Source organism: Xiphophorus maculatus, chromosome 18 (genome assembly GCF_002775205.1).
Source record: "Xiphophorus maculatus strain JP 163 A chromosome 18, X_maculatus-5.0-male, whole genome shotgun sequence".
Taxonomy (NCBI): Eukaryota; Metazoa; Chordata; class Actinopteri; order Cyprinodontiformes; family Poeciliidae; genus Xiphophorus; species Xiphophorus maculatus.
In genome coordinates, this window is record NC_036460.1 from 17997960 (window position 1) to 18023810 (window position 25851).

General features: G+C 37.7%; 2 protein-coding genes across 4 annotated transcripts in view; both read right to left on the reverse strand.

Annotated features, from left to right (window-relative positions):
• arap1 (ArfGAP with RhoGAP domain, ankyrin repeat and PH domain 1) overlaps nt 1-944 on the reverse strand; it is a 70376-nt gene extending 69432 nt beyond the window's left edge. For all 3 annotated transcript variants that reach the window (XM_023351122.1, XM_023351121.1, XM_014470361.2), the window contains exon 1: nt 815-944. The gene's annotated coding sequence lies outside the window, so the exon portion shown is untranslated. The remainder of the gene's footprint in view (nt 1-814) is intronic.
• Nucleotides 945-4250: 3306 nt separating this feature from the next.
• On the reverse strand, nt 4251-24006 carry stard10 (StAR related lipid transfer domain containing 10). Its single transcript, XM_014470363.2, has 8 exons — nt 23574-24006; nt 23325-23473; nt 23073-23250; nt 11719-11866; nt 11472-11575; nt 7165-7282; nt 6683-6735; nt 4251-5651 (listed from the first exon to the last, which is right to left on the reverse strand). The coding sequence occupies exons 3-8, from the start codon at nt 23229-23231 to the stop codon at nt 5445-5447; spliced, it is 789 nt and encodes a 262-aa protein (XP_014325849.1). The 5' UTR covers nt 23232-23250; nt 23325-23473; nt 23574-24006; the 3' UTR covers nt 4251-5444.
• Nucleotides 24007-25851: the final 1845 nt, after the last annotated feature.

The window sequence follows — 25851 nt, forward strand, 5'->3', positions numbered from 1 at the left end:
GCGTGTCATGCAAAAATGTCTTGTGCTACATTGAGCCTCTTGAACTACAAAAAGCAGTTCACATATCTGAAAGAAACAGGATATAAAACAGCAGTTTCCACCGATCTAAAAATCATAACTGATAACAAATTTAGACAGTTTCACTCTTGATAAAGGCTCATTTAGATGAACTCGTGCTACATGTCGTGCATGCTGGCCTAGTTTAAAAACAAAAAGCAGAAATGGGCTGATGGAGAGATCTTCAGAAGCATGCACTATGGGTTAGGGGCGATGGGGCTGCACTCTTGATTCAGAGCTGTAGATGAAAGCTTGGAAATAACAATCCATCTGCTTACACAAAACTCATGAATCATTATGAGTAATCCACCAGAACTTCTAACAGTAACCAGCCACAACTTCCATGCAATCAGATTGGGAATAATGAATTCCTCTGGGGATAAACAGTCCGGTCACACAGGCAGAGACATAATAGAGAGAAACTTGTTGCATCCAACAGCACCATGAAGTCAATAAACGCTGATTATTGTTTCCTCTTCTTCGTTCATAAGGAGACATCAAAAAGCAGAACTGTACTCGGCTTATAAAATGATTTGTGACTCTTCTGCCAAGCAAACTCAGCGTAAAGTTTCCACATAACAGCTCAAAACACCGGTCAGCGGCACAGAGTAACCTAGACAACCCGTTTATTTTTAACAGGAAACTACTCCGCTGTTAACTGGACTCTGGAAGGGTTGTTTTTTTTTTTCTTTATCTATAAACTTTTCATATGACTAAAACAAAAAAATAGACGTATGAAATGGTTTTATCAACTTACCTTTTTAAGCACTAACAGGTGTCCCACTTGGCGAATTTATTCTGTTCTTTTGTCCCCGAAATGGGCTCAGCGGCCACGACTGCAGTCCCGAACAGCTCCTAACATTTTTCTCACGGCGGAGCAGCAGCTCAGGCGACAACTCGCTGTCTTCTGACGGCAAGCTGCAAACACGGAAACATTGCACTTCCGGGTAGACCTTTCAGAATAAGTGTACCGTATTTTATTTTGAAGGTCTAGAACTTTACTTTTTAGACTTTTCCAGTACATTTCTAGCTAACTAGTGACCAATTTATGCAGGAAAAAAAGTACACAATTTCCGTAAGTCCGTCATGTGATTCCGAGGAACGATTGGACGGCCCAGTGTGCTGTTATGCTGTCATCTTTTACTAGAAGTACATGTTCAGGTAACTATGCTAACTGGAAAGTCCCAAACACAACTATTTATAGCGAGACTACCATTTCGTACAATTGCAATCAAGTAAGAATTCACTCATTTATGTAGTAAAATCAACCCAAAAATTAGGTCTAAAAGTACTGTTTACATATAAATATACTGTTTTCAATAATACTAAAATAATATATCAAAAAATTGTTTTTCTACAGTCAGAAAGAACTTAACCAGTTTTAAGTTACCACCAAAATTATTTCTATTAGCTGCAAGTTAATGAGAAGGATACATATTTTTTACTTTAATCAAATTTAGAAGTTTACATGCAAGTTTGCAGTACTCAGTAGAATTGCCTTTTAAACTGTATAACAGGATAACAGGGATAAAATATTTTTGGTATCATTCACAAGCTATAGTTTGTTCAACTTTTACCCACTCCCCCTCCTGTCTGACATGAAATGTTTAAATGGTGGAATTGTATTATTAATTTCAATAAGAGTGAACAAATTACATAAAATTATAACAAAAATGTTCCTCGTGTCCTATTTAGGTAAATGAACAACATCCTATGTATTTTACTGTAAGACCCACCCAATAACACAGCTTGCAGTTTCCCATTTTAGTTTAGTGTTGTTGTTTTTTTCCTGTGGTTAAAAGTCAAGTTAATTATTTTCCATTTTAGGCAGTCACACCATAAAAAAATGTGTGACTTGGACATTTTTAACTTTAGATTTGTGTGTGTATTTTGTTTATCACATATATTGCAAGGTCAGGGTAATATAGGTCACATATAGGTCAGAGCGAACACACTGTGTTTATAGTGTGTTTGCTCTACTTTTACCCCATGAAGTGCCCCAGAAGGTCCTTTTGGATTTATATTCAAGAAATGTGCCAGATATGGGGGAAATGTTTTAACAGAGGGAATTTACTTTGGATTTTAATTTTAATCCAATCTATTTCACGTCAGCATTGCTTACAGGATGTACGTGCCATGCACACCAGAGCTGAAACCTACAGCACTTTTCAAGTCTTAATATTTGAACTTTTCGAAAACTTTTTTTTTTTTAACAATTTTCCATGGTACTCCCAAAATCTTCAATGTATTTTATGTTGCACATTTGGCTGATCAACACAAAGTTGCGGAATACAGTTTTTAGATGCAAAATACAAATGCATGCACAAATTTTCTGATTTTCTTCATAAAAATATTTCAAAATCATGTAAAATCTTTCTTCCAATTGACAATTTTTTGCTACTTAGTGTTAAAAAACATGAAGACATTAATATTTTTTGCCAAGGACTATAATAAAGACGTCGTATGACTATAGCCAATTTGTTACTTGTTGTAGAGTCCCAGTGAAACCAGAAGAGGGCAACCACTTACCATCTACACTGACTCAAGAACCACAGGGGTGGTTTGTATCAGAACGATCATTAAATTATTGCGGATTCCTTTTACTTCATTAAATGAGAGGACAATTAGCAAGACAATAGAAACCTTTGCAATAAGTTTGACGTAATTATTTTCGTCACTGTGAAAAAATTGTTCAAAGTCTTGTCACTCACACTTCCCCCATATTGTGATTTTCTGTTATTTGCTCCCCTCCCCACGTCACAGTCAGGGACTCTCAGTCAGGAGACGTACAAGATTTATTCCCCTCCAGGCTGAATGAACTATACATCTACTCTGCGACAAGTCCGTGACTTGGCAGCGTGTTAGTCATTTCATCTCAGACCTACAGGGAAAAGGACAAAGGTGGAGCTGGAGCAGAAGCTTGTGGTTAGGGGTAGAGGGGGTGGGGGAGAAAACAGGTGGCAAAAAGTGAGCTGCAGAATTGGGAGAGTAATGCAGAAGACTGACAATGAATTAAAAAAAGCATGAAAACACTAGACAAGCACAAGTTGCAATACAAGAGCACAAAGAGTCTTAATAGGCTAAGATAGAACAGGATAAATGAGGGAGAACAAATGGTTGAGATTAGGAATATGGAGAAAAAGAGCAGAGTGGGAGTGGAGAAGGCTCAGCGCTTGAAAAGATGGAGAAAGAAAGAGAAGATGAGGAGCAGAGTGAGGGGTGAACACGAGAGATGTCAGGAGAGGGAGTGGGAGAAGACACAAGGAGGTGGGGTGGCGATGAGTCATCACTAGGCTATCATCCCCGGTGGGCCGGGTAGCTGTGGGGGTGGTAGTGTGACACATACAGATCCACAGAGGGTTTTCTGGCCAGCATGCTGCTTCTATGTCTCCTCCCGCTGCGGAGGCGGGTGGAAGACAATACGGGGATACCACTGAGACACGACAGAGCAAAGCTGTGCAGTTGCAAACCATTCTTTCGTACTTCTGACACACACACACATATGAACATTGCAATGGCAGAGCGGGAGGCCTCTGCCATTGAGCAATAATAGCAGCAGTGTTGAGCTGGAGATCTTCTTGAATTTCTTACATACACTTCCTTTCATCATTCATACTTTATAAGGCAGTGCATATGCAGAGGAGACTGGTGTAAAAATGTGGAAGCAAACAGAGAGGAAGAGATGCAAAAAATCATGGCCAAGCCACCACATAAACAGGCAACTGCTGTGTTCCTCTCACTTCCTGAGCTATTTTAATAGAGAATCAGATCGGAACGGTTTCTGTTCAATGTGCCTGCATGCCTGCTGTTATGAGCAGCAGCAAGGCATGCTGCAATAAGAAACAACCCAAGTATAGATCACACAAGATCTCGTCATTATGTCTTGCTCTTTGGTGCCGAGTCGATCTTGGCGTTGCTATGTCAACAGATTGGGGGGGATTCCTAACACTGATGTAGGCCACTGCACACACACGCAGTGAATCCGTAGATGCATGCAATCAAACGAACACACGTGCACATCGTCTCCCATTGTGAGTACAAACAGTTCACCAGTCACAGCTGCATGTAATTGTGTTTGTCTGTTCTGATCAGGGCACTGCACTTTCAAAAAACCTGCATGAAGAAGAAAGACCAACCACGGCAAAACCCAAGCACACGTGAAAACAGGAAAATAAACTCAAAAACCAGTGAAATGATGGAAACCTTTGTAGGAATATGTATTTATTTAAAGTATACATACATTCAGACATCTCCCAAATTAAGAAGCTGTCATTGCATGAATGTAAATCTGCATTTGTCTGTGTGTGACCAAAAAAAAAGGTGGGATGAAGGTTGGGTTGTGGGTTCCAGCTGCCTTCTGCACACCTGCATAATTATGTGCTAAGAAAATGTCATGGAGACACACTGCAGACTGAGAGACTTAAAGATCGAGACTAATACAGGTCTGAGTCCACTGGTGCAGCATGTTTGGATGTATATTTCTGGAGCTCAGAGATCATGTAACTAATTGTGAAAATATTGGATCTTGATAGGTCATATGTAGAATCAATATGCATGTTAAACTTTGTGTGCAAATGGTTTATTAAAGGCATAGTTCTTTGCAAAATTATTTATGCCCAATAAACTTTTACATTTTGTCTTATTACAACCACAAGCTTCGTCGTATTTTATTTGGATTTGTGTGCATGCCAACACAAAGGGGTGCAAAATTACAACTTGAATGGGAAATGATTAATTGTTTTACACCTTAGTTTAAAAATATATATATAATCTGAAAGCTTGACTTGTGTTCAGACCATCTTTACTTTGAGATCCCAAATATCCAGTCCAACAAAATTCCTTCAAAAATCACCAAATGGAAAGGGTCCAGTTAAAATAAATAAAATAAAAAATCCATTGCACTTTATTGTTACAGTCTACTGTGTGTTGGATGATCTCATAGTCAATAAAATACAAAGACGTTTGTGGTTGCAAGGTGAAAAGATGTGTAAAAGTTTTGAAAGTCTAAGTGCTACAACAAGAATCTATGTATATAGTTGACATGAAACTCTGCATTAAAAAACAACATCCCTTTAAAAGGAAAAAAATAATCTTTACTGCTACTTTGAGCACATCAAATATTAGTTTATTTACTTCTAATAGTATTGTTTGTGCTCCTTGTTTATGTGACGTGTCTGTGTTCATACGTGTATGTAAATGTGACTGAGTTGGTAAAGTTTATCCGTGTGCCTGTCCTGTCATACCTATCCTCATTGATATGTTTGCATATGCATTTCATGACCAATATCCAATGTACAGACAGAATCACATATACATACATGTAATGATGGGACGTTTATTAAGCATTTATGTATCCCTGCATTGCTGTTTGTATGAACATGTTTGGTTTAGTCGCTGTCTTCTCTCTCATTAGTCTCGGCCAAAGAGCTCTCGTCGAAATTCTCCAGGCTCTCCGCGCGCTGAATGCTCAGCTCCGAGAGTGGGATTGTAGCTAAGGTGGTCTGTTCGGGGTACAGCCAGGGCTTGAAGTTGGGCCCGTGTCTCTGCTTCCACTCGGCATACTTCAGACAGGCTTTGCTGATCTTTTTCATTGCCTAAAACAAGGACAGAAATAAAAATGAAACAATCAGTTTTGTTTAATATTACACATATTTCCACAGATTAAACTAACAGTCTGCCATTTCTATCAAGGTGGACTGGATTGACACCAGACATGAAATACATTTGTGTTGAGGACTGAAGAAGCTCTGCAGATTAAATTTAAGTGATAGTTCAGCTGGAAGCAGAAGTGGTAATGTGAAACATGCATTCGTGGTTAGCCATTTTGTGTCAGGCAAAAATTTTGTATTTGAGTTTGCTGCTTTAGTCTTGCTAAATATTTTTATGAGGTGTTTTTATTGCTTACTGAATTTCTGTAATAAACATTTCTTTATTTTAAAAGCTTTTGTTGAGAAATGCATCAATGCAATCTTTTAGTTGAGGCACACCTGGCACTTGGACTTCCATGTAAATTTATTCAGAATAAGTTTGCAAATTGCATGTTATCTAGTAACGATTCATAGTAACTGACTCAGTACAAACTGAAAACTAAAGCAGTACAGTATGTAAAGACTGTCCTTAATCTACACAATGGTGCAGTGATGAAGAATGAGCAGATAACCCAGAGAGATCTTTTGAGCTCCAAAACTGCAAATATTTATATAAGGCATCTTGTATAATTAGAACCTACTACTAAGGTACCTTCACACATTTCCGACTGTGTTTCCAATGAAAGAAAACTCACACAGGATGCTATGGTTAGAAGCTGAAATGGAATGTGTAAATCAATTCGATTCATTTTTATGTTTCTACTTTGCAAATCTATTTAAGCTGCTCTTCACTGATCATGACAGCAGTCAGTTCCATTCTTTCCTTACTTTCAACACAAATATAAACACCCTTCTCAGTATCAACCTAAGCAAACCCACATTTCAGAAATGAGCTGCACAAAATGTTCTTTTTAGCAGGCATGTAATTCCCACCGTGACAGCCCATGTGCCGTGACGTACCGTCAAGATGAAAGACTACCATTTGGAAAACTGCACAAGACACTCACAGGATCCGTGATAATATGTGCATGACTTACGCGGGGAGCGAGGAAGTGAGAAGATTTGTTGACAACCCACTTGGGTAATGAGCCTGTAAAAAGAAAGAAGGAGCTGGGTAAGTCAGAATAAGTCAAGAAAGAGGTTGATGAGGGATGGAGCAGGTGGCTTGAAGAAAAATTTTAGGTTTTCTTTCATTGCATTTCACATCAAACACATGAAAGAGAATCTTAGTAACTTGATTCTTGTTGCATCCACGCAAATACATCAGGAAGAGGTCATTCTTGAGATCTAAGCAATAAGAATCTGCATGCAAGTAAGAAAATCAAGCAGCAAATCTTCTTCATATGGTTACCAGGACGACCCATTTAACATAAAGGTAAATGAATGAATAATTTATGCAGCCTGCATTAGCACCTGGAAAAGGGAGCATCTCTTTTTTCCATCATTATGTGCAGCATCTATGCACTTTTGAACAAGGCTGTGCACTGATTTTGCTGCAGTATGTGTGTGTGTTATTTACCTCGTGGATCTACCTGGGCCATATAAGTGAGGGTACAGTTGGTTGGTCCCTGGCTCTGAATCATGTAGCCTGTCTGAAGGGAAACAGCCCGCACCATGTCCTTTTTAGGAGGGTATTTCTGTGAAGACAACAATAAATTTATGCTTAGTTTAAGGGCACAACAAAACTGGATAATATCTCTGCATTTTATTATCTATGAGAATGGAGTCTACATTTTTTATTCAATGAGGGTACAATATCTGTATAAAAAAATTAATTTATTCAAGGCTTTTCTAGACATTTTATCAAATAATCTGTCATGTTTGCAGCAAGCATATTGAAATGTGTTTTTTAAATTGCTATAGTTTTACATTAATTTGAAATCCAATGCACAAGACAAAGCACTAACAGCTATACACACTGCAGCAAACTGTATTATTTTACTGATAATTTCTTTGGCTACATAGCTGAGATAATTATTCACTATAATGACATACAGAGCTGGTTAGCCAGCACTGACTGGAAAAGGCTCACTGCAGAGCACTAAAGAAGCACCCAGAGCTGCACGGAGATGGAAACTCTTAGCAGAGAGGAACTTCATATCACTGCTTTATATTTTTTTCAGAAATCTGATGCTTATTTTTGGCATCTCCTCTCCTCTACTAACAGGTTACAGTATAGGAATTTCTGCTGAGCACACCTTGGCAGCTTGGTTCATGAATCATCTGCAGGATTTTCAGAACCCAAACAGCATCATCTTCTGAGCTAATGGGCATTTAAGTTGAACTATATCTCTCTGACATCCGGCAGACACGGACACTATATCCTTGATCAATTGATTTGAAAGCAGAGTTTTTGGTGTTACAAAGATAAAAACTTCAAAATATTCATTGAATTTTATCTGATCAATACGAGTTGTTTTAAAACTGAGTTTCACTGTATGGAAATTAGTGTAAAACTGGAGGAGGACATTATAAGCAACTGCCAACATGGCCGAGTCTGGCTGTACAAGCAAGTTCATTCTGAGAGAGGACTGTAAGATGCTAAAAGAAGTCTCCAAAAATTAAGATTTATATAGGAGGGAACCAAAAAGGAAACTTTAAATCTTAAAATCTCAGGTTCACACTGTGCAATAAACCTTTGTCCTGACAGAAAATCTCTGGTTGTGAGCTTTAATCAGTCCTTCAGTATGAAGACAACTAAAAATGACCTTGAGCAGATATCAAGTATTGTCAGATATTTTCTGGGACAATTCTGCTGTGTGACTGCTGAACAACTGATTTTGTCCTCATTTGTCCTGACATGCAAGCTGTTTATAAAACACACTGAACATTTTTGTTACAATTGGGTCTCATTTCTCTCCAAGTCCAAATTCAATGTCTGACATGCTTTGGTCAAAATGAAACATGCAAACATTACCAAAGTGAACACTCAGCCCATCTCCCCATTTCACTTTGCAGATTAAAAGAGAACATAATGACATAACCCATCCATTCTCTGGTTTTTATACGATTCAAGTCAAGGTTTTGAAACTACACTGAAGAGTTTACATCACCATTAGCAGAACTGACAGTTAACACATCACATACTGGCTTAACAAAAAAAAAAACTTGGGACAATTCCTCTGATTTCTTCCAAAAATGTTGGAGCCAAACATTAAGTTTGTTCCTTTCTTTGATTTTCTTTATTGCAGAATTAAAACCCTTCCTCTTGTTGGAAAAGAAAAGAGATTGGTCTAATTTGGTAGAATATAGAAGACAAATAATGTCATTAAATTCATTCTCAAATTAATTCATAATAAATAAAGATCTGCACTAGGTAATATTACAACAAGAATGCAAAAGGAATAGAATAAAGAACTGAAATTCAGAGGGGTTGTCAGAGCATTCATGTGATATTAAAGCTAAGTGGAAACAAAGGGAGGAAGATATTTTTGTATCTACAATGAATAAAAGTAATTCACTTTTCCATTAAAAATTTAACCAAAGACTTAATTAATTCAATATTATTTTCTAGTTCCATTCCCTAATTTATCTGTATTTCACTATGTTTTAGGCATGCCTGTCTACATCACTGGTTTATTTTAAAGTCAGTGTCATATTCATCGAGATTAATAAGTTAAACAGTCTTCCATACTGTAAGTCTGAAGTTCAACTGATTAGCAACAGTGACTTTGTCAAATCACACAGCTTAACACAAACATTCATTCACGGACACGGATTGTATTATGTCTGTAAACTCTAATTGAGGCAGGAATGCGGAAGGCAAGCCGGAAGTCCAGAGTTAACAGTCACATGAAATGCCTTATGCTTCTGTAAACTTCGTTTTAGGGAGTATAACTCCAAATGAGACAGAGAGGATAGGAGTGAAGGACCAGGAGACTAAATACTTTATTAAACAAGTTATTTAGAAACCTTTGATTATTTTTACTGTGCAAAAATCATCTCTAGTTTCTTTTATGCTAAACTGCCAAACAGTCAAACCCTCTTAATCTTTTAAAGTGGTCTTAATCAATGGTTCCTCGTGGACTGCCACAAACTAAATCTTTTTAAAACATTTACTGATTGTCCCAACAGATAAAAGGACCAATAACTGAAAGGTACTAAATATGTATCCTTACTAACTACATTATAAACTGCAATTCCATTTGTGCAGGGCTGCTTTAAACCGCATAAACTTCAATACACAGTTTTTTGGTTAGCTTTGGCTGCTTTTCAGCCCAATACACAATTTGTACCAATTTCAGTAACCTGCTCTATAACAATAACAAAGATAATACATTCTGACAAATTAATTGCTATAGTTATATGTAACTATACTTTCATGTAACTTTCACTAGTATTCAAGAAATCACCTTAACGTTTCTCAAAGGCTGACATGCAGTCAATAAAAAGCTGAACAATGAGAAATCTCTAATGTCTAGTGTTAGCTCTTCAGGCTTATGACCAATGATGGGTAAAGTGCATAAAACTCATCTCATTCTTACGACATTGACAAATCTTTTCTTATAGTTGATGTGTTAGAAATAAATAAATAAAACGTTAAAGATCTGATTGAGATTGACAAGAGAAAAAACTAAGATGACTGAGCCAGTGAAAAGTACAGGCCTGGTGGGGTGTTCCCAGTCTGAAGGGGTCATTGGCTAACAAAAGCTGTCGTAAACAGATGACTTTCATGTGGATCAGAGGCCAGCCTGCACAATACTGTTTACTGCTGCTTAGCCAGTAGCCACAGATCAATCTGTGGCTATCCTGAAAGGGTGAGTAATGGACATTTGAATCTCAGAGTTGAACCATGAAGCAATAGAAGAAGGTGGACTTGTCTTACAAGTCATGTTTTCTCTTATTTTACATGAGTGGTATGTGCATGTTGTTTATTTGGGGAACAAATGGCATCAAGCTGCATTTGGGGAAGAAGGGAAGAATTTAGGTGGTCGATATTTTGAGATTTACTAACTAGGACTGGTTTGGCTACCAAATGAATGCGAGTGAGAATAGGTTAATGACTGAATGTAGAGCAAAGCTCTTTGGAGTCATCTAGACTAAATAAAGTGCTGAACAAGTTCAGGCAATGTACTATTTAGAAAGAGAGTAAAACAGCTTGACAGCAGAACCACTTGACCTCAACAGGACTGAGAAAAACCTCTAGAGAATCTCACACATTTGTTTGTTCAAATTTTACAAAGCTCACTGCCTCATCAGTGTTACCCAACTAGTTTCTAATAAACACTTTAGTTTTGTTGAAACAGACTTGGTGACAGGAGATAATTAGGAGCTCAGTTCCACATAGGAAAAGCTGCCAATTTATCAGCAAACGTTTTGGACTGAAGTCCAACTTGTTAATCGCATAATCTTTATGTTCACTAAACACTATTGGTGTTCTACTACCACTTGATATTAAATGGGTCAAGTTCATAGAAAGTATGTTTAGTAGCCAAAGTCATAATGTACAGTGTTCAACTGTATCAGATTAATGATCTTGCAGGGAAAGTGAAGCAGCGCTGGTACATAATACATCTACAGTAAAAGCTTCAAGGGGTAGAGAGTTTTGTCTCTGGACAGATGCCAAGCTGTCTCTTTGTCCTGGATGGAAAGGTTCTCTACAAGATGAGTGAAATTCTAAGTGTCCCATGAAAAGTTTGCATCACCTCCTCTCTACATAAAGACATTCATGCACTACAATGCCCTTGGTAAAATGGGCAAATATTTTTTCAGCTGAGCCAACCATCATCTACTTTGTCCCTTTTATTTCACAATGCTGTATTCACATTTATGTGCAACATAAAAAGGTTATAAAAGGGTTCACTGTATATGGCTGTCCATACATACGGCATGCTTAACAGAGTAGTTCATGATGATGTAATCCTTCCCTATTGGCAGCCAGGAGCGAAGAGTGATGACATCCCGATTCCGGAGAGGTTTCGGACACTTCCCTTTAAAACAAACAATGCATCTCCAATAAAACAAACCGTTGAACAATAATATGCATTTCACTATGTGACCACTTCCCCTCACTACACAAAACCATTCACCCACATAAAGCAAAACAATGTTTAGAACAACCAGTGCAACGTACATGAGTAGTATCCAACATCTGCATTCACTGTGAGCTTCCCAATATCAAAGGTCTCGATGACATTTGAGTCCCACTTTCTTCTGTATTCAATGTCATGGAGAACATCGTACATCGTCTCAGCCGGCACATCCTTACATACCATACGACACTAAAAGAAAGAGAACATTCATCATGAGGCTATAAAGAAAAAAACACACAAGAGTAATGGAATGGATTTTTTCTTCACTCTACGGTGCCTTGTAAAACTGTTCAAACTTCCTGAATCTTTTCAATTGTTAACAGAATTTCATATGATAGACCAACACAAATTACTGCATAACTGTGAAGTAGAAGAAAGTGGCGTATTGTTTTCCATTTTAACTACATAAAAAGTTGAAAAGTGTTACAGGTATTTAGTTTCCTTGGAAACTGAAATTGAACTTTTTAGCCTCTGTGGCAGAAGTACCAACACTGCATATGACCTTAAAAATAACAGCCTTCTCTTTCCACCTCCATGGGGAAACATGGAGAAGGAAGTGTCATGCTGTATGAATATCCTTTGTTAGAGACAGAGAAGCAGGTCAGGACTGATGGGTAAAAGAATGGAGCCACACTTGACAGATATGTTCAGTGATTTAAAAACATGCAACATTTTCTCATTACTTTTAAATTATGCACTTCTTTGTAGTAATCTGTAACACAATCCCATTAAAACAAAGTTTGAAGTTGTAACTTAAAAAATAATGAAAAGTTCAAGTTGTAGGAATACTTGACAAAACACAGAAGCTGAAAAGTTCAGCACTGTACACCCTGTTCATTTCTCACTGAGATTCCTCAGATCAAGCAGACACCGACTCATTTCAGATCTAAAGTTTTGCTCCACTCCTGCCACCTGAAAAAGGCAAATATTAAAAGGGTAAACATCAGATTTATCCGCAAAAAGCTTTGCATTAACATACAATACTGCTGAAAAGAGAAATACAAATGAACAGGATCTTGTAGAGAAACTTCCACAAACAAACAGACCTATGTGATGTGGAAGTGTTTAGACATCAGCTGGTTGGAGAGCATTGATGTCAGAAAGACGGAGATTGGGTGTGAAACACAAAGAAAGAAAAGCACAACATCAGGCCACCAATCACAGATGAGTCATTATTAGATCTGAGCTCCAACAGAAAAATCACACATTCAGTACAAGTCAGAGACAGGGACATATGTCAGACAGCCTGCAAGAGTCATGCTCTGAATGATCTTTTTTAGCTTTTATTGTTGGACAGCTAACTTCTACCATTTGAAAAAAGCAGTGTTTCAGAATTGATCACAAGATGCAAGCATAATGTCATTCATCCATCCATGCCACCTCTTTCTTTGTGTCTTTTCAGGTGCTGCAAAGCTTATTAATAGAACCAGGGATCTCCTCTCTTTGCTTTGCTTTGAGAAATGCCTCAAACCCCGGAGTGTAGCCATTGCTGGAGTTACAACTGTCACAGGGACGCATCCCAATAATATCAACAAGTACAATGGAGTAGCGGCAAGTGAAAGAATCCACAAAAATGAAGAGATCAATGAAGGAAAGCACTTGTGAAACAGACATAAAGTGAGCAAGAAAAGACAAGCAAATTAGAAAGAAATGGATCCAGTCTGTCCCAGAAGATTTAAAGTCCCAATACTAATCAGTCGAGAAGGCAGCCTGTCTTTATCCATCTGTCTTTTCCCATTCCCCGAGGGATTCATTTAGAAAAATTATGCTCATTACTGCTAGGAAAGCTCTTTGAATAGAGGGGAACTCTCACTGTTCAATAAAAATAGCATATAGGCTCCCCTTTTAGACCAATATCAAACTGTTCTGTAACGACATAATATAACATCTAAAGTACTGTCTTAGACATGAACAAGTAACTTCAACTATAATTGCTGAGCAGTACAAACAGCTTGAAAAATCTGTAAACAGAAGCATAAAGACTGCAGAATGGTTTGCAAATCTTTTAACATCTTCTGCAATGTAATGTTAGAGTAAAATTCAGAATCTACTATATATCAACTACTCAATAATGGTGTAAAGGCACAAGTTAAGCAGCAACATAAGTTGACTTCCATATATAGACTTTTTCAAGTAAGGTTTGAGCAAGACAACCCACTTCAAGCTACATACTGTATTACAATGGTGATGAATTAATTATGATCAGCTTGACCTTTCACCAAATGAAAGCATTTTGTGCATTAAATAAGGTCCCCATGTTTTAAAAGAACCAATTAAACAAAGTGAGCAACATAATCCTCGTCTTGAAATGCTTAGCATTTTGTTACATTTTAAATTTGAGCAACATTTGGGTATGTATCCACATAAAAGCTGCTTTCACAAATCATTCCTATTTGTAATTTTTCTTAAGTACTCAAAAACATGGCATTATTTTTAGCAAAGTTTCTTTACTCAAACAAAAACAGAAATTCACCCAAAACTGTGAGGGAAATATGACAGACCTTTTGTGGGTTGCTGTAACCATGCCAAAACAAAAACAGACAACCAGCCATAGAGCAGAAACCTAACACTGTTAGGTTACAGTGTGCAATTAAATTTCAGTTTTCAGCTTAGAGAGGCTGGGCAAAACACTTATACCTAAGAACAATTTAGAATAACCAAATAATCCTTTCATGTTTTGAGCTGTAAGAGGAAGCCGGAGTTCCCATGCATGCACAGGAAGAACATACAATCTCCATACAGAAAGCGATTCGGTTGGGATTCAAACTTGGAACCTAATTGCTGGAAGGCAACAATGTAAGGACCAGGTACTTACTTCTAGAACCTGGTCCAGAAGAAAATGTTTTGTCTCTCCTAAAATAAAACATTTTTGTGAGAGCAAGAATGTAAAGCCCAATGGGGGACAACAACTTCATACAGTACGACTTTAAACAGAAATCACAAAAACATCCTCAGTGTTTAAGAAATTTTTTGTTCTACTAAATGCTTATAGTCCAATACTCATTTTAAACATCAAAACACAATTTTTATCTTTTTTATTAAGCTGATATCTACTGAAATTAGAACTTTATAGTCTTCCTTGATTAATGTTTTTTTTTTTATTCATGCAAAGATCTAAAGCAATTGAATGATATGTAAATGTTATTTTTGGCTAGCAGTGAACAAGTTTGAAAAATGTTTTGCAAGGCTTAAAATATAAAACAGGCGTGCATAACTCTTGAAGCGTGTGAAATGTAACAGGAAGTCGCATGCACTCAATTTAACTGTTGAACCACCTAGATTTACATCAAAAATGCAGCCCTTAGACTAAGATACAACATTTGTGTGATTAATATTAGGGATAGTAATATCAAGTTCAGGTAAAAGAAAGCATTGCTAAAAGAATGTACCACAACTCAGAGCTTTGCCATGAAAAGGAAAGTGTAACTAAATGCTTTTGAAGGCATGCATGATAGCTGGTTAAATAATACTCAAAAGCCTGACCAAGAACAGAGGTCAAAATGTATTAAAAAATTATTATTTCTTAAAAACTATTTTTCTAAGAAAATATTTTCAGATATTAAAACAAACCCCAGGTCAGCACAGCAGCTGGTCAGTCACTTTTTGGCTTAAATAAATAAAAACAATCCAACTTTTTTCATTTGTCTTTCATACAAATGCTGTGATAAGCTTGCACCTCCATTACGAGGGTGCAATATCAGCTTATTTAGATCCAAAATTGATCTAATTGTGCTGTAGTGTGGAAATGGGCCGGAGATAAAAGTTCTTTCAAACTTCGTGGGGCCTCGCACAAAGGCTTGGTCTCTTCATTCTCTGCAGTAAAGATTGAAACAAAAGTAACCACAGAGAGCACAAGTCACATACAAGGCATACTTGTGATCACGTGTTAAAGACAATGACTAGACACAGCAGGCGACATTCAGTGAAAGGTGACAGAAAGTTGCTTTTACTGTCTGTGAGAAATAAGAAAATAAAAATGACACAATTGGTGTCATTCTTATACAATTAGTGGTTAAGAGATGTCCTACTAAATGCTCCAACAGGTGATTGAATTGAGGTAGAAAACCTATGGTTTGGCATAGTGGCACAATTATTAGTGCTGTTGACTTGCAACAAGAAGGTCCTGCTTTATGATCCCAGTAAAAAGGTCCAATATTTTTGAATAAACTTTACACATTCCAATGTGTAAAGTTGTGTAAAGTCATATTTTCATGTGATGTGAACAACCATTTTCCCCTTCAAACTACTTAAAAATCACAAACAGACAAAATATGTCTGACATACCTTCAATAGAATGCCAGAAACAATGCCTCAGTACTTGCAATTTGCTATGCTTGATAGCCAACAACATAATTGTCAATGTTTGCATGGCTGTGTGCGTGTGTATGCGTGTGTGAGCACTTGCGCATAGATGGATTGCCAAATCCAAGGTGCGGTAGGTCAAAAAAAAAAACCCCAGTGGGAATAAAGGATGTGTTGAATCCACAGGCAAACTGAAACAGGAGTAGGAGGAATGAGGACAATTGAATAAGAAAAGTGAAAGAGAAGAAGTGAAGGGGCAAAAGACATTCAGTAGAAAATGAAGACATACACCCTCCTAAGAACAAATCTGTGTAATTCTATTATATACTAATTCAGTAAACTCAGCATAGGAAGCCCAGAGTGAGGGACGGGGGAAAGAGGCAGGTGAAACAGGGTTCAGAAAGATCCACAGGCCAGAGTAAAGACCAAAAACAGAGATCTATCCAGTTGCTTATGATTATCCACAGTATAGCATCCACCCACACCATGCACCCAACAATCCCTTTTCCCCTCCCATGTAACTCAACCCACCAACTTTTCCTTCTTTCCTTTGGTTCCTTCATGAGACACTTTTTTCCCATTGCCCTCTCATACCTACTCTTCCTCCTACAAACTTGTCAGCGCTCGTCATCTTCTTTTGAGAGATGATACAAAAATGGCAGAAACAATTCTGGGGATGCTTCGTGCAGAGCTTCCCTCTGCCTCTGCATAGAAAAGGACAATCCCAGAAGGCTCTTTTTTGTGTGTTAGTGTTTGCCTGGGCATGTGTTTCTGTAGTGTTACACTAAAATTTATGTTACAATAATTAAATGCACAAAAGTAGTAAAAACAAGAACATATATTCTCCAAGTAACTGCCTGCTTTAGTTATCAAAATAGAGGAATCATTCAACTCAGACAGCTTCAGTCAGTGTATGCAAACAGAATAAAACATTTATTATTCATAACCTAAATCTCTAAACCAACAGCAACCGCAGTTCTGATTTTGATGACGGATCTGTAAACCTTCTCAGCTTACATGTTTAAGCTGTAGCGACTAAAATAAGGTTTCTACAATTAACCTCTGATTAGAAGACAGACATACTTGGGTAATCAGAATTTTGACCACTGGAAAACATGCCAAGTCAAGCTGTTGGAACTAAAGACACCACCACCTACAACTAAAAATAAAGTTGTTTTAATATTACAGATAAACTACAAGGCATGTCTGTAAAGCAGCAGACCACAGGCTAGCTACCAAAGTAGATAGCCTGAGTTAATTAAAATCAGCTTCTGATAATTGTGTTGCTCTATCCAAACCAAACCATTAAGTTAATTTCAAAAGGTGCTTCCCCTAAATTTTTGCTCAGGTTTGTGTAACAAAATAAATGAATAGTACAGATATATGTAATAACAGGTCATTGTTTTTGTTGTGCAAGAATAATTCTTCCTCTCCATCTAAAACAAAACCTATAAGGTCCTGTTATATATTTTACTTTTCTGAATAATAGTACTGCCCATTGTAGAGTGGAAGATCAATTGCTCGAGCCCTGAAACAAAAGTTGAGACAATATCATACGATGTAAAAGGCAAGCTCATGATACCGTCATATTTACATAAAGATAAGAGGCAGTTATAAACAGAGGCCCAACCCAAATGACTAACGTGTGTGTGTGTAACTGTTTGCAAACTACAGCTGTCATTAAGAAATACAGCTGGTGTAAATAATTTAAAAAAGCATGAATAAGAAGATTTGTTCCTTTGCATTCATATAGTGGACATACAAAGAGTTAACACGCCAATGAAGCAGACTTGCCGTGTTGATTATGTTACGCCAAAATCAACAAGCGCTTGGCTCCAGGGTAAGATCCCAATTCATGGTATGATGTTGGATCCCCCTCTGCATATGAAGATAACACACTTAGACACACACCCATGTATGCACACATCAATTTATTTAACAAAGTAAACACCTGGTGGTTAACTCACGCTCTTCAGACCCGGATACAGCAGCAGGAAAAAGGACTGCTGATACATCTAAACCCATTCTGTTTGCTTACTGTCCCAACCAGTACTGAAAGATCACATTACTGTCAGCTACTGTGGTATACAGGCCAATTTTCAAGACTGGTGGACTGAGGAAATTGTAGTCCTCTAACAAAGAAAGCGTTGAGCATAACTTGATCAGTATTACATGATTACAATTTTTTGACATCCCAGTTTCTCCCAATTTAAATGTACACTTCGCTAACTTTGCCTTAGAAACCAAATGACTAACATTCTATTTAAAGTGAAAAAAGTGCTTTCTTTACACCTGCTTAGTCTGCTCAATGTATAATAAATAGGAAAATGAGGTTGGTTCATGGTTTTCTGTATAAGCCAGGGGTGCCCAACGTTGGTCCTCTAGGGCCGGCATCCAGCATGTTTTAGTTCTCTCCCTGGTGGTAGTAACAACCTTCTCAGCATGTCAATGTTCTTCTTAGGCCTTTAATGAGCCATCATTTGATCCAGGTGCGTTAAACCAGGGAGAGAACTAAAACACGCAGGATGCCGATCCTTGAGGACCAACTTTGGACACCCTGGTATAAGCTAAGAAAATTAGAGCATGTTGCCCATGAAAAAAAGTTATTAGCCAATTAGAAATCACTTTGTGTTCAATAGGCAGAATTATTTTTGCTTCATGTTTCTCGTGTAAATATCCACATTCTTAAAAAGGCATTTTTATTTTCATTAGTGGCAGAGTATTGTTAAAGTACAGAAAAGGTCCTCATGCTGCACCATCAAATGAGACACAGTTGAAGGAGATAACAGAGTTTGCTCATTGCATATTTGCCCAAGTTCTTCACATTAACTGACTAATGGCTACTATATCATTCAAACATCCTTTTTTGTTGCAATGAACAATCATACTCTGATGCATTTCTGGGAAGAGGCAGACATTTTATCGGTACAACACAAAGAGGTGTCAAAACGTTTGTGAAAATGTAAGCAGTTTCATGAATGTTACAATGCTAAACAATACAAGCAAAAGAAGTGAATCATCTTCCCTTTTCTACCCTTCACTTTTTTTGTATGAGCTTCAAGGCTTGATTTTCTTTTGCTGAACAAAAGTTATGCGAAGACAAAAAAAGATTCACAGTTTTCATAAATAAGCATTATGATTGATTTGACCAACTGCCAAATCTGTTACTTTCATGAACAGTAAATTTCTTCTTGCCTTCTTTCTAGAAAGGTAGATCTAACCACATGACCTGGGTGAATAAATTAAAACTCAGTCATCAATACTGCAACAGACAATAGACCCTTTTCCAGCATGGTTATGTTGTTGAGAGTAATGAAATTAAACTTCAGAATATCTTGTTCCGCCTAAATCAAGGAGAAACCTTTCTCTTTATGATTGGAGTAAAAACTACCCAGTAGCTCACACATGTACAGAGGCGACATTTTAGCACCGTGTTATTGATCCAGACCACTTTATAGTGTGAAAATCATAGAAACAGTCCATCTGTGACTGTTTCATCTTTTGAGCAAGTGTGTCAACCCTACATCATATCTGCAAAAGTTTCTAATGTTTCAAGCCTTGCGTCTTTTTGTCTTAAGGAAGATACAAAAGATATGTGCATGTCTGCGTGTGATGTGCTGACGTCAAACTTTATTTGAACACATTTTCAGATTTCTTTCTGTCACAGAATCTGTTTGTCTCTTTTTTCACCATCAACAACCAATGCTTGCTGTTTGATAAAAAAAATAGAAGAAAAAAAACCTGCCTCCTTATCAATGCACCATAACAGCAGATTCTGCACCGTACTGCAAAGAGATTATTTTTGCTCCATTATGTTTGATCAGCATTGTATGACTAACAGATATGCATTTATTTATACAAATCCCCACACTGCTGCTACATAATTAAAATAAATTGAGTGGATGAGTTCAAAGGATAAAGAATCTGAGCAAATAAAATGTTTGAAAAGTAACCAATAAAAAAAGAAAACCTAATGTAGCCTTGAAAAATATCAATGTGTGCTTTTGTATATGAAGTAAACTCTAGAAAATGTTTTAATTTGGACTCAAATATGAAGAATTACTTTGTAAAAGCGTTTACGGCACTCGAATATTTTCAGTTTTTCATATTACATCAAGAAGCTTTAATGTGGTTTACTGAGGCAAAATAATAAAACAAATGCAGGAAAAATATTGATGCTCTGTTTTTGTTGGGGTTTTTATTGCAAACAAAATCTGATAAGTGTAACATGTAAGTATTCAGACCCCAGTCTAACAAACCTTTACTGTATTGGCAGCTGCGGTGTTACTGTAGTACAATTGCAGTACTTAGTATATCTACAGATTAAAATTTCTGCCCAGGTTTCTTTGCTACAGACCTGAATCACAATCTGATTGGATAAGGAGTGTCAATAAACATAACATTTTTAAGTCTTGCAACAAGTCATCCGTTCTAACACAACATAAGTGGAATTTGTACAGTCATACCGACCACTCAAAGTACTTTACACTAGATCCAGATTCATCCAATCATACTGACAAATGCACACGCACACATTCATACATTGATACACAGCTTAAGGTTAAGTGCCATGACCAGGGGCACACTGACATGTGGTAGAAAGAACCTGGAATCAAACCCACAACTTTCGGGTTGCAAGATGATGACTCTTCCCACTGAACCATAGTGACTACAAAGCAAATTAGTCCCTTGTACCTCTGTATGTTAAGGGCTTTTATCCTGCTGAAAGGTGAACTTATGCCTGAAATCTCAATTCTTGTGCAGCCTTCCATAGGTCATCTTCCAGGAATGCCCTGCAGTTCTCTGGTCAATGTAGAACAAAATCTACCCAGAGCATAATGCTGCCATCACTATGTTTCCCCTTGTGGTTGGTATTTTGAAGATGATATACAATGTTAGGTTTTCTCCCATGCACAAATCTTTGCAAATGTTGACCAGATCTCATTTCCTCTTTCATAAAGTCCCATTTTATGGAAGGTACAACAGTACCAAGGTACAGCTGTATATACACTGAACTTATGTTACACACAAAAAGGCTCCATTCCTAATGAACTACACTTTTGAAGTCAACTTTAGGCAAAAGGTGTCAAATACAGATGCATATCACATGTTTTAAGGCTTATATTCATGAAAGAAAGAAAAACCATCTAAGCTCTTACATCTTCTTCATAGTTATATGATTCTTAATTCTATACTACTACTTGCTAGGGGACAAAATATGAAAATCCTCCCGGGGTATGAATACTTCTGCAACACACTAGTTTTACTAACAGTAGTTGATTTATCTCTGGGGAAATAAAATTGCCTCTTAAGTTTTCCCACCTGCTCTCACATCTGTTAAATAAGGGGAATTTTCCCATAGAGTGCATTAGGGTTGCATCAGCACCACTGTAAACATTTACAACAGGATGTTGCACTTGGGGCTTTCCTTGACAGTTGTTCTATAAAAAATTACTTCCACCTAATCTTCCATGATTGCAAATGGATGACATATAGTTTTGTTTGTTTTGGAACTCTTCCTTTTAGTCAGCTTTAGCATGGCGAACAACTACAATGGTCCATGCAGCAAAAAGCAGCAGCAGTTAAAGCATGTCAGCACTTTCGATCATATGGGAATTTGGCAGAGCTCTTCCCTGCATCCAGATTGTACGACTGGAGTGCAAATGTGCTGATGCCTCAACTTTCCTTTTATTCATGTTTTATGGACAAAACATGAATAAAGAACTAGAATTGACTTTTGCTTTCTTTGTACGGGTCCATCTCAGTGGATCAAAAAGTTAGTTTATTCAGTTCAAAGAGTGAAGCTTGTGTCATAAAGTTTCATTTCACACAGATGATTATTCCATTTTAGGTGTTAATTTAAATAATTACGTTTTAAAAATATGAAAAACAAAAATTTAGTTTCTCAAAGAGTTAGAATATTACACAAACTCAATTAAAAATAAGTTTTGTTAAATAAATGCCAGTTCTTGGTCTGGGAGTTCTGGCTCTTTTGCAAGAATTGCTGCATTGATGCAGTGTGGCATAAAGGTTATCAACTTGTGTCCCCAATGAGGTGTTCAGGAAGCCTGGGGCTGACAGCATCTGCATTGTTCTGGTGTCTCTTGTCAACATGTCGGAGATTCTCTGTGGGGTCTAGGGCTGGTCAGACCTGATTTAGTGCTGGCCAATCAAGCAGTAACATCATGGTCATCCAACCAGGTACTGGTAGTTTTGAATGTGTGAGACGTCCTGCTGGAAAATTAAATCAGCCTATCCATAAAGCATGTCAGCAGAGAGTGATCTAAAATCTAAAATTTTCTGGGAGACTCCTGAGCAGATGTTGAACTTGCTAAAATAAAGCACAGTGCAGGTGACATGGCTCCCAAAATCATCACAGACTGTTGAAACTCCACACTAATCCTTAAACTTCCAGGATTCTGTATCATCCACTCTTCCTCCAGACTCTGTGATCTTGATTTCCATAAGAAATCCAAAACTTACTTTGATCTCAAAAAAGGGCTTCGGACAACCGAGCAACTGTCCAGTCCTTTTACTACTCAGGTACGACACTTATGACATTGTCTCTGTTTCAGGAGTGGCTTAGCTCAAGGATGTGCCCATGTTCTGGGCATGTATATATTTGGTAGCTCTTCAAGCTACTGCTGCAGCTGAAATCTGCTTTGTACACCTCTCATAACCTCTTGAATATTTTTTGTTTAATGTCCTCACAATGCTTGACTATCCCTGTTGCTAATGCACTTCTGTTCCTAGAACATATTTTCCTTCCACTGAACTTTCATTAATTCACTTGGATACAGCCAGCTTCTGTACTGAAAATACATGGTTAGGTATGCAGGGTGCAGGTCACTGTCTGCTGGACAAATGTCAAATCCACAGTCTTCCAGGCCATAATAAAATATTTCTGTAATAAAACTCATTTTTAAATTTGTCTTTGGTAAATTTCCAGTTTTGTGGGAAATTTAATTCATTCTAAAATATCCGTGTTCTTTTTTTGTATTGAATTGCTTGAATAAATCTACTTTTAGATGATATTGAGATTTACTCAGATACCAGTGTAGATTTTTTAAAAAAACAGACTCAGTCGCCTCACCTTAATTTTATGGACGGATTTGCCCTCCTCCAGCACCTGGGTCCACACCGTGATGCCCCCCTTGGTGTAGGTCATGGTCCAGCCCTCTTCGCACAGGCACTCCGCCTTGAAGCTTGCGAACGCCCTGTCGTCCGGGATGGTCACTGTCTGGCCAGACATGGCTTGTTGCCGTGAGAAGCTGCGGGAGGAGGAGACTCTCACTGGAAAACACAGCTTTATGTCGACGAGAAATCAAGAAACCGAAGATATTACCTCCTCTTCGGTGCCAATAAGTTGTCTAATTAAATTTCCCCCGTACAGGAAGCGTTTGTAAGGCTGCGCCGCGTCTTGTGATGCTCTCTGTGAGCGTGTGTGCGCGCGCGTCCAGGCAGGTCCAAACACCGCAATCCTCCTTGAACAAACTAATGAAACAGAGGAGTGACTGACACAGCCTGGCACAGGTGTGCACACAAAGCTAAAGCGAACAAGTTAGAGGGGAAATGACATGGGCGAATATTATACCGGCGGTTGAAGAAGTTTCTGTCCGCTTCGGCAGTCCTCAGTAAAATAAAACGCCTTTCTGTCCAACCATATGTTTCTGTCTTTCCGCTTGTCACCCCTTCTTTCAGCCTCCTTCCAGCTCTATGGTCCACCTCAGCCCTCGTTGTCTCCCCCTTTGCCTTTTCTTTCAGATGTTTATTCCGTCACTTTACAGGAATTAGCGGAAGGTCTCCATGTCTGCGGTGCAGGTGGTGGTGGTGGAGATGCAGGCAAGGGAAATAAAAAGGAAAAGGAGGAGGAGAAACCGAGCGACGCAGGGAAAGCTACATTGAAATTGCACCTCCCCGTGTTACCTTCAGGTGCTCCTCGTAACGCTCACAGCTACACATGCACACGTGTGGCGTTTAGATGACTAGACTAGAAAAACTCTTCAGGGGCAAAATTGAAACAGTTACACTTTAACACTTCCTGTTAGCTTAGTTTGGATGCCATTTTCTTTTCTGAAAACTTTTTTTTTTCTGTCTGGAAAGGTGTTTATTTTTTAAATGCAATGAAGCTCAGCCTCACTTCTGAAGTGGTGCTTAAGCTGCTTTCAGAAGCACATAGATGGAATTTTGATATTATTTGCCAGGTTAACCGGCCATAGAAAGAAGCTTTATTTTTTTCTGACTCAACGTCCATTTGAATGCTGTTTCAGTTAAGCAACAACTTAATTTATCTTGTCCAGTTAAACTCATGTGTAGCAAACAAACTTTTTAGAAAAATGCAAGACCAGTATTAGCCGCATCATTTGCTTTTTAACTTTGGAAAAGCCTGCCCCTTGTTGGCTTCTCTGGGGAGGATTTCACTATTTCTAAGGAGTATAATTCATATATTTAAATGTATTACAATGTAGTATTTTGTCTTTTTTTTACTATTTTTATTATATTGCGTAACTACAAATCATTTTATACACCCCTTTCCTGCCTTCATGAAATTTTAATACTGTACCACCAAATATTGCTAATTTTGCAAAAGACTGCTGTACTTTGCCAAAATGTCTGGTTTATTTTTATCTTCAGTCCACCTAACCAAAAGTTGTTTAGAGTCACAGAAGCTATATACCCCTTCAAAAAAATGAATCTATGTGTACAATATCTATTATAGATTTTTTTTATTATTTTTAAATGAAAAAAAAAACTATTTCATTTTTGGGTGTGGGTTTAAAAGTTACCTTTTACACTAATGGAGTATGGAAGCATTTCCTGAATGTTGAACCTTAATTGAAAACAACATAAAAATAGTACTTAGTTTGCAACCTAAAGACGAAAAAGAAACTTCCCAAAGAATATTACGAAAGTTGCTACTAGAATAAAACTGCAAAGGCTCTTATTTGCTGCTTTTATAATTTTTAAAAATAATTCAATTGGTTATAATGTTTGGCCAAAGGAATTAAAAATTGGAGGGTCTGAAGAGCCACAAGTGGCTTCAAAGCTGCAGGTTGCAGTCTGCTGGACCAGACAATTAAGGAGAGTGTAAAGTTAAAAACAGAGGTTCTTTTAATAAATATTCTGTGATGTCACCTGTGTTTCCTATTGGACCTCTAACATTTTGGGAGGGAGGCCTTTTAAATATCAATCTGTTAGAATTATCTGCCAGACAATTTAGGTTTTAATGACAGATATCCATTTTCCTTTTAAGATTTTATATAAAAACTTTTCCTTAAAGATCCTTCATCCTACAAAGTTCACAGTTTACTCAATACTTCCACTGCTTTGTGAGAATTGCATAAAATCACAGTGCCAGTCATATAATGTCAATTGCTCATGACAATTCAGTCTTTTTAATTGTAGAACCAAAGGCATGGATGCAATAATGGCCATTAACTCCACCTGCCAACTGCTCAGATAAGCACTTCTCAAGAACAAGCTGTTTTGGCTCACAGGGACAGCCTTTAGCAGAAGATGATCTATTCAGTAGTGGGAATGCAGAGTGTCATAACAGATGTGTTTGCTGGAGGGAATGAATGTCAAGTATCCATGATGGCAAACCCACAGTGACACATCTGAAAGGTGCCTGCAGATTTATGCTGGCAGAGTATGTTGTTCTCGATGATTCATGTCTGCTGAGGGACAGTAAGTCTACTGCCAGCACACAATCTAGAACATTATACTCCACAGAAGGAAGTCCACAGAGGCTTATATTCTGAGGCAAAAAATATGTGCACTTAGTTGGAGAGGGCTAGGTTTAGAAAATGCCCACCAGTATAACCTGGGATATCGAAAAGAAATCTCTGCATGACTTGTTTCTGATTAATTGT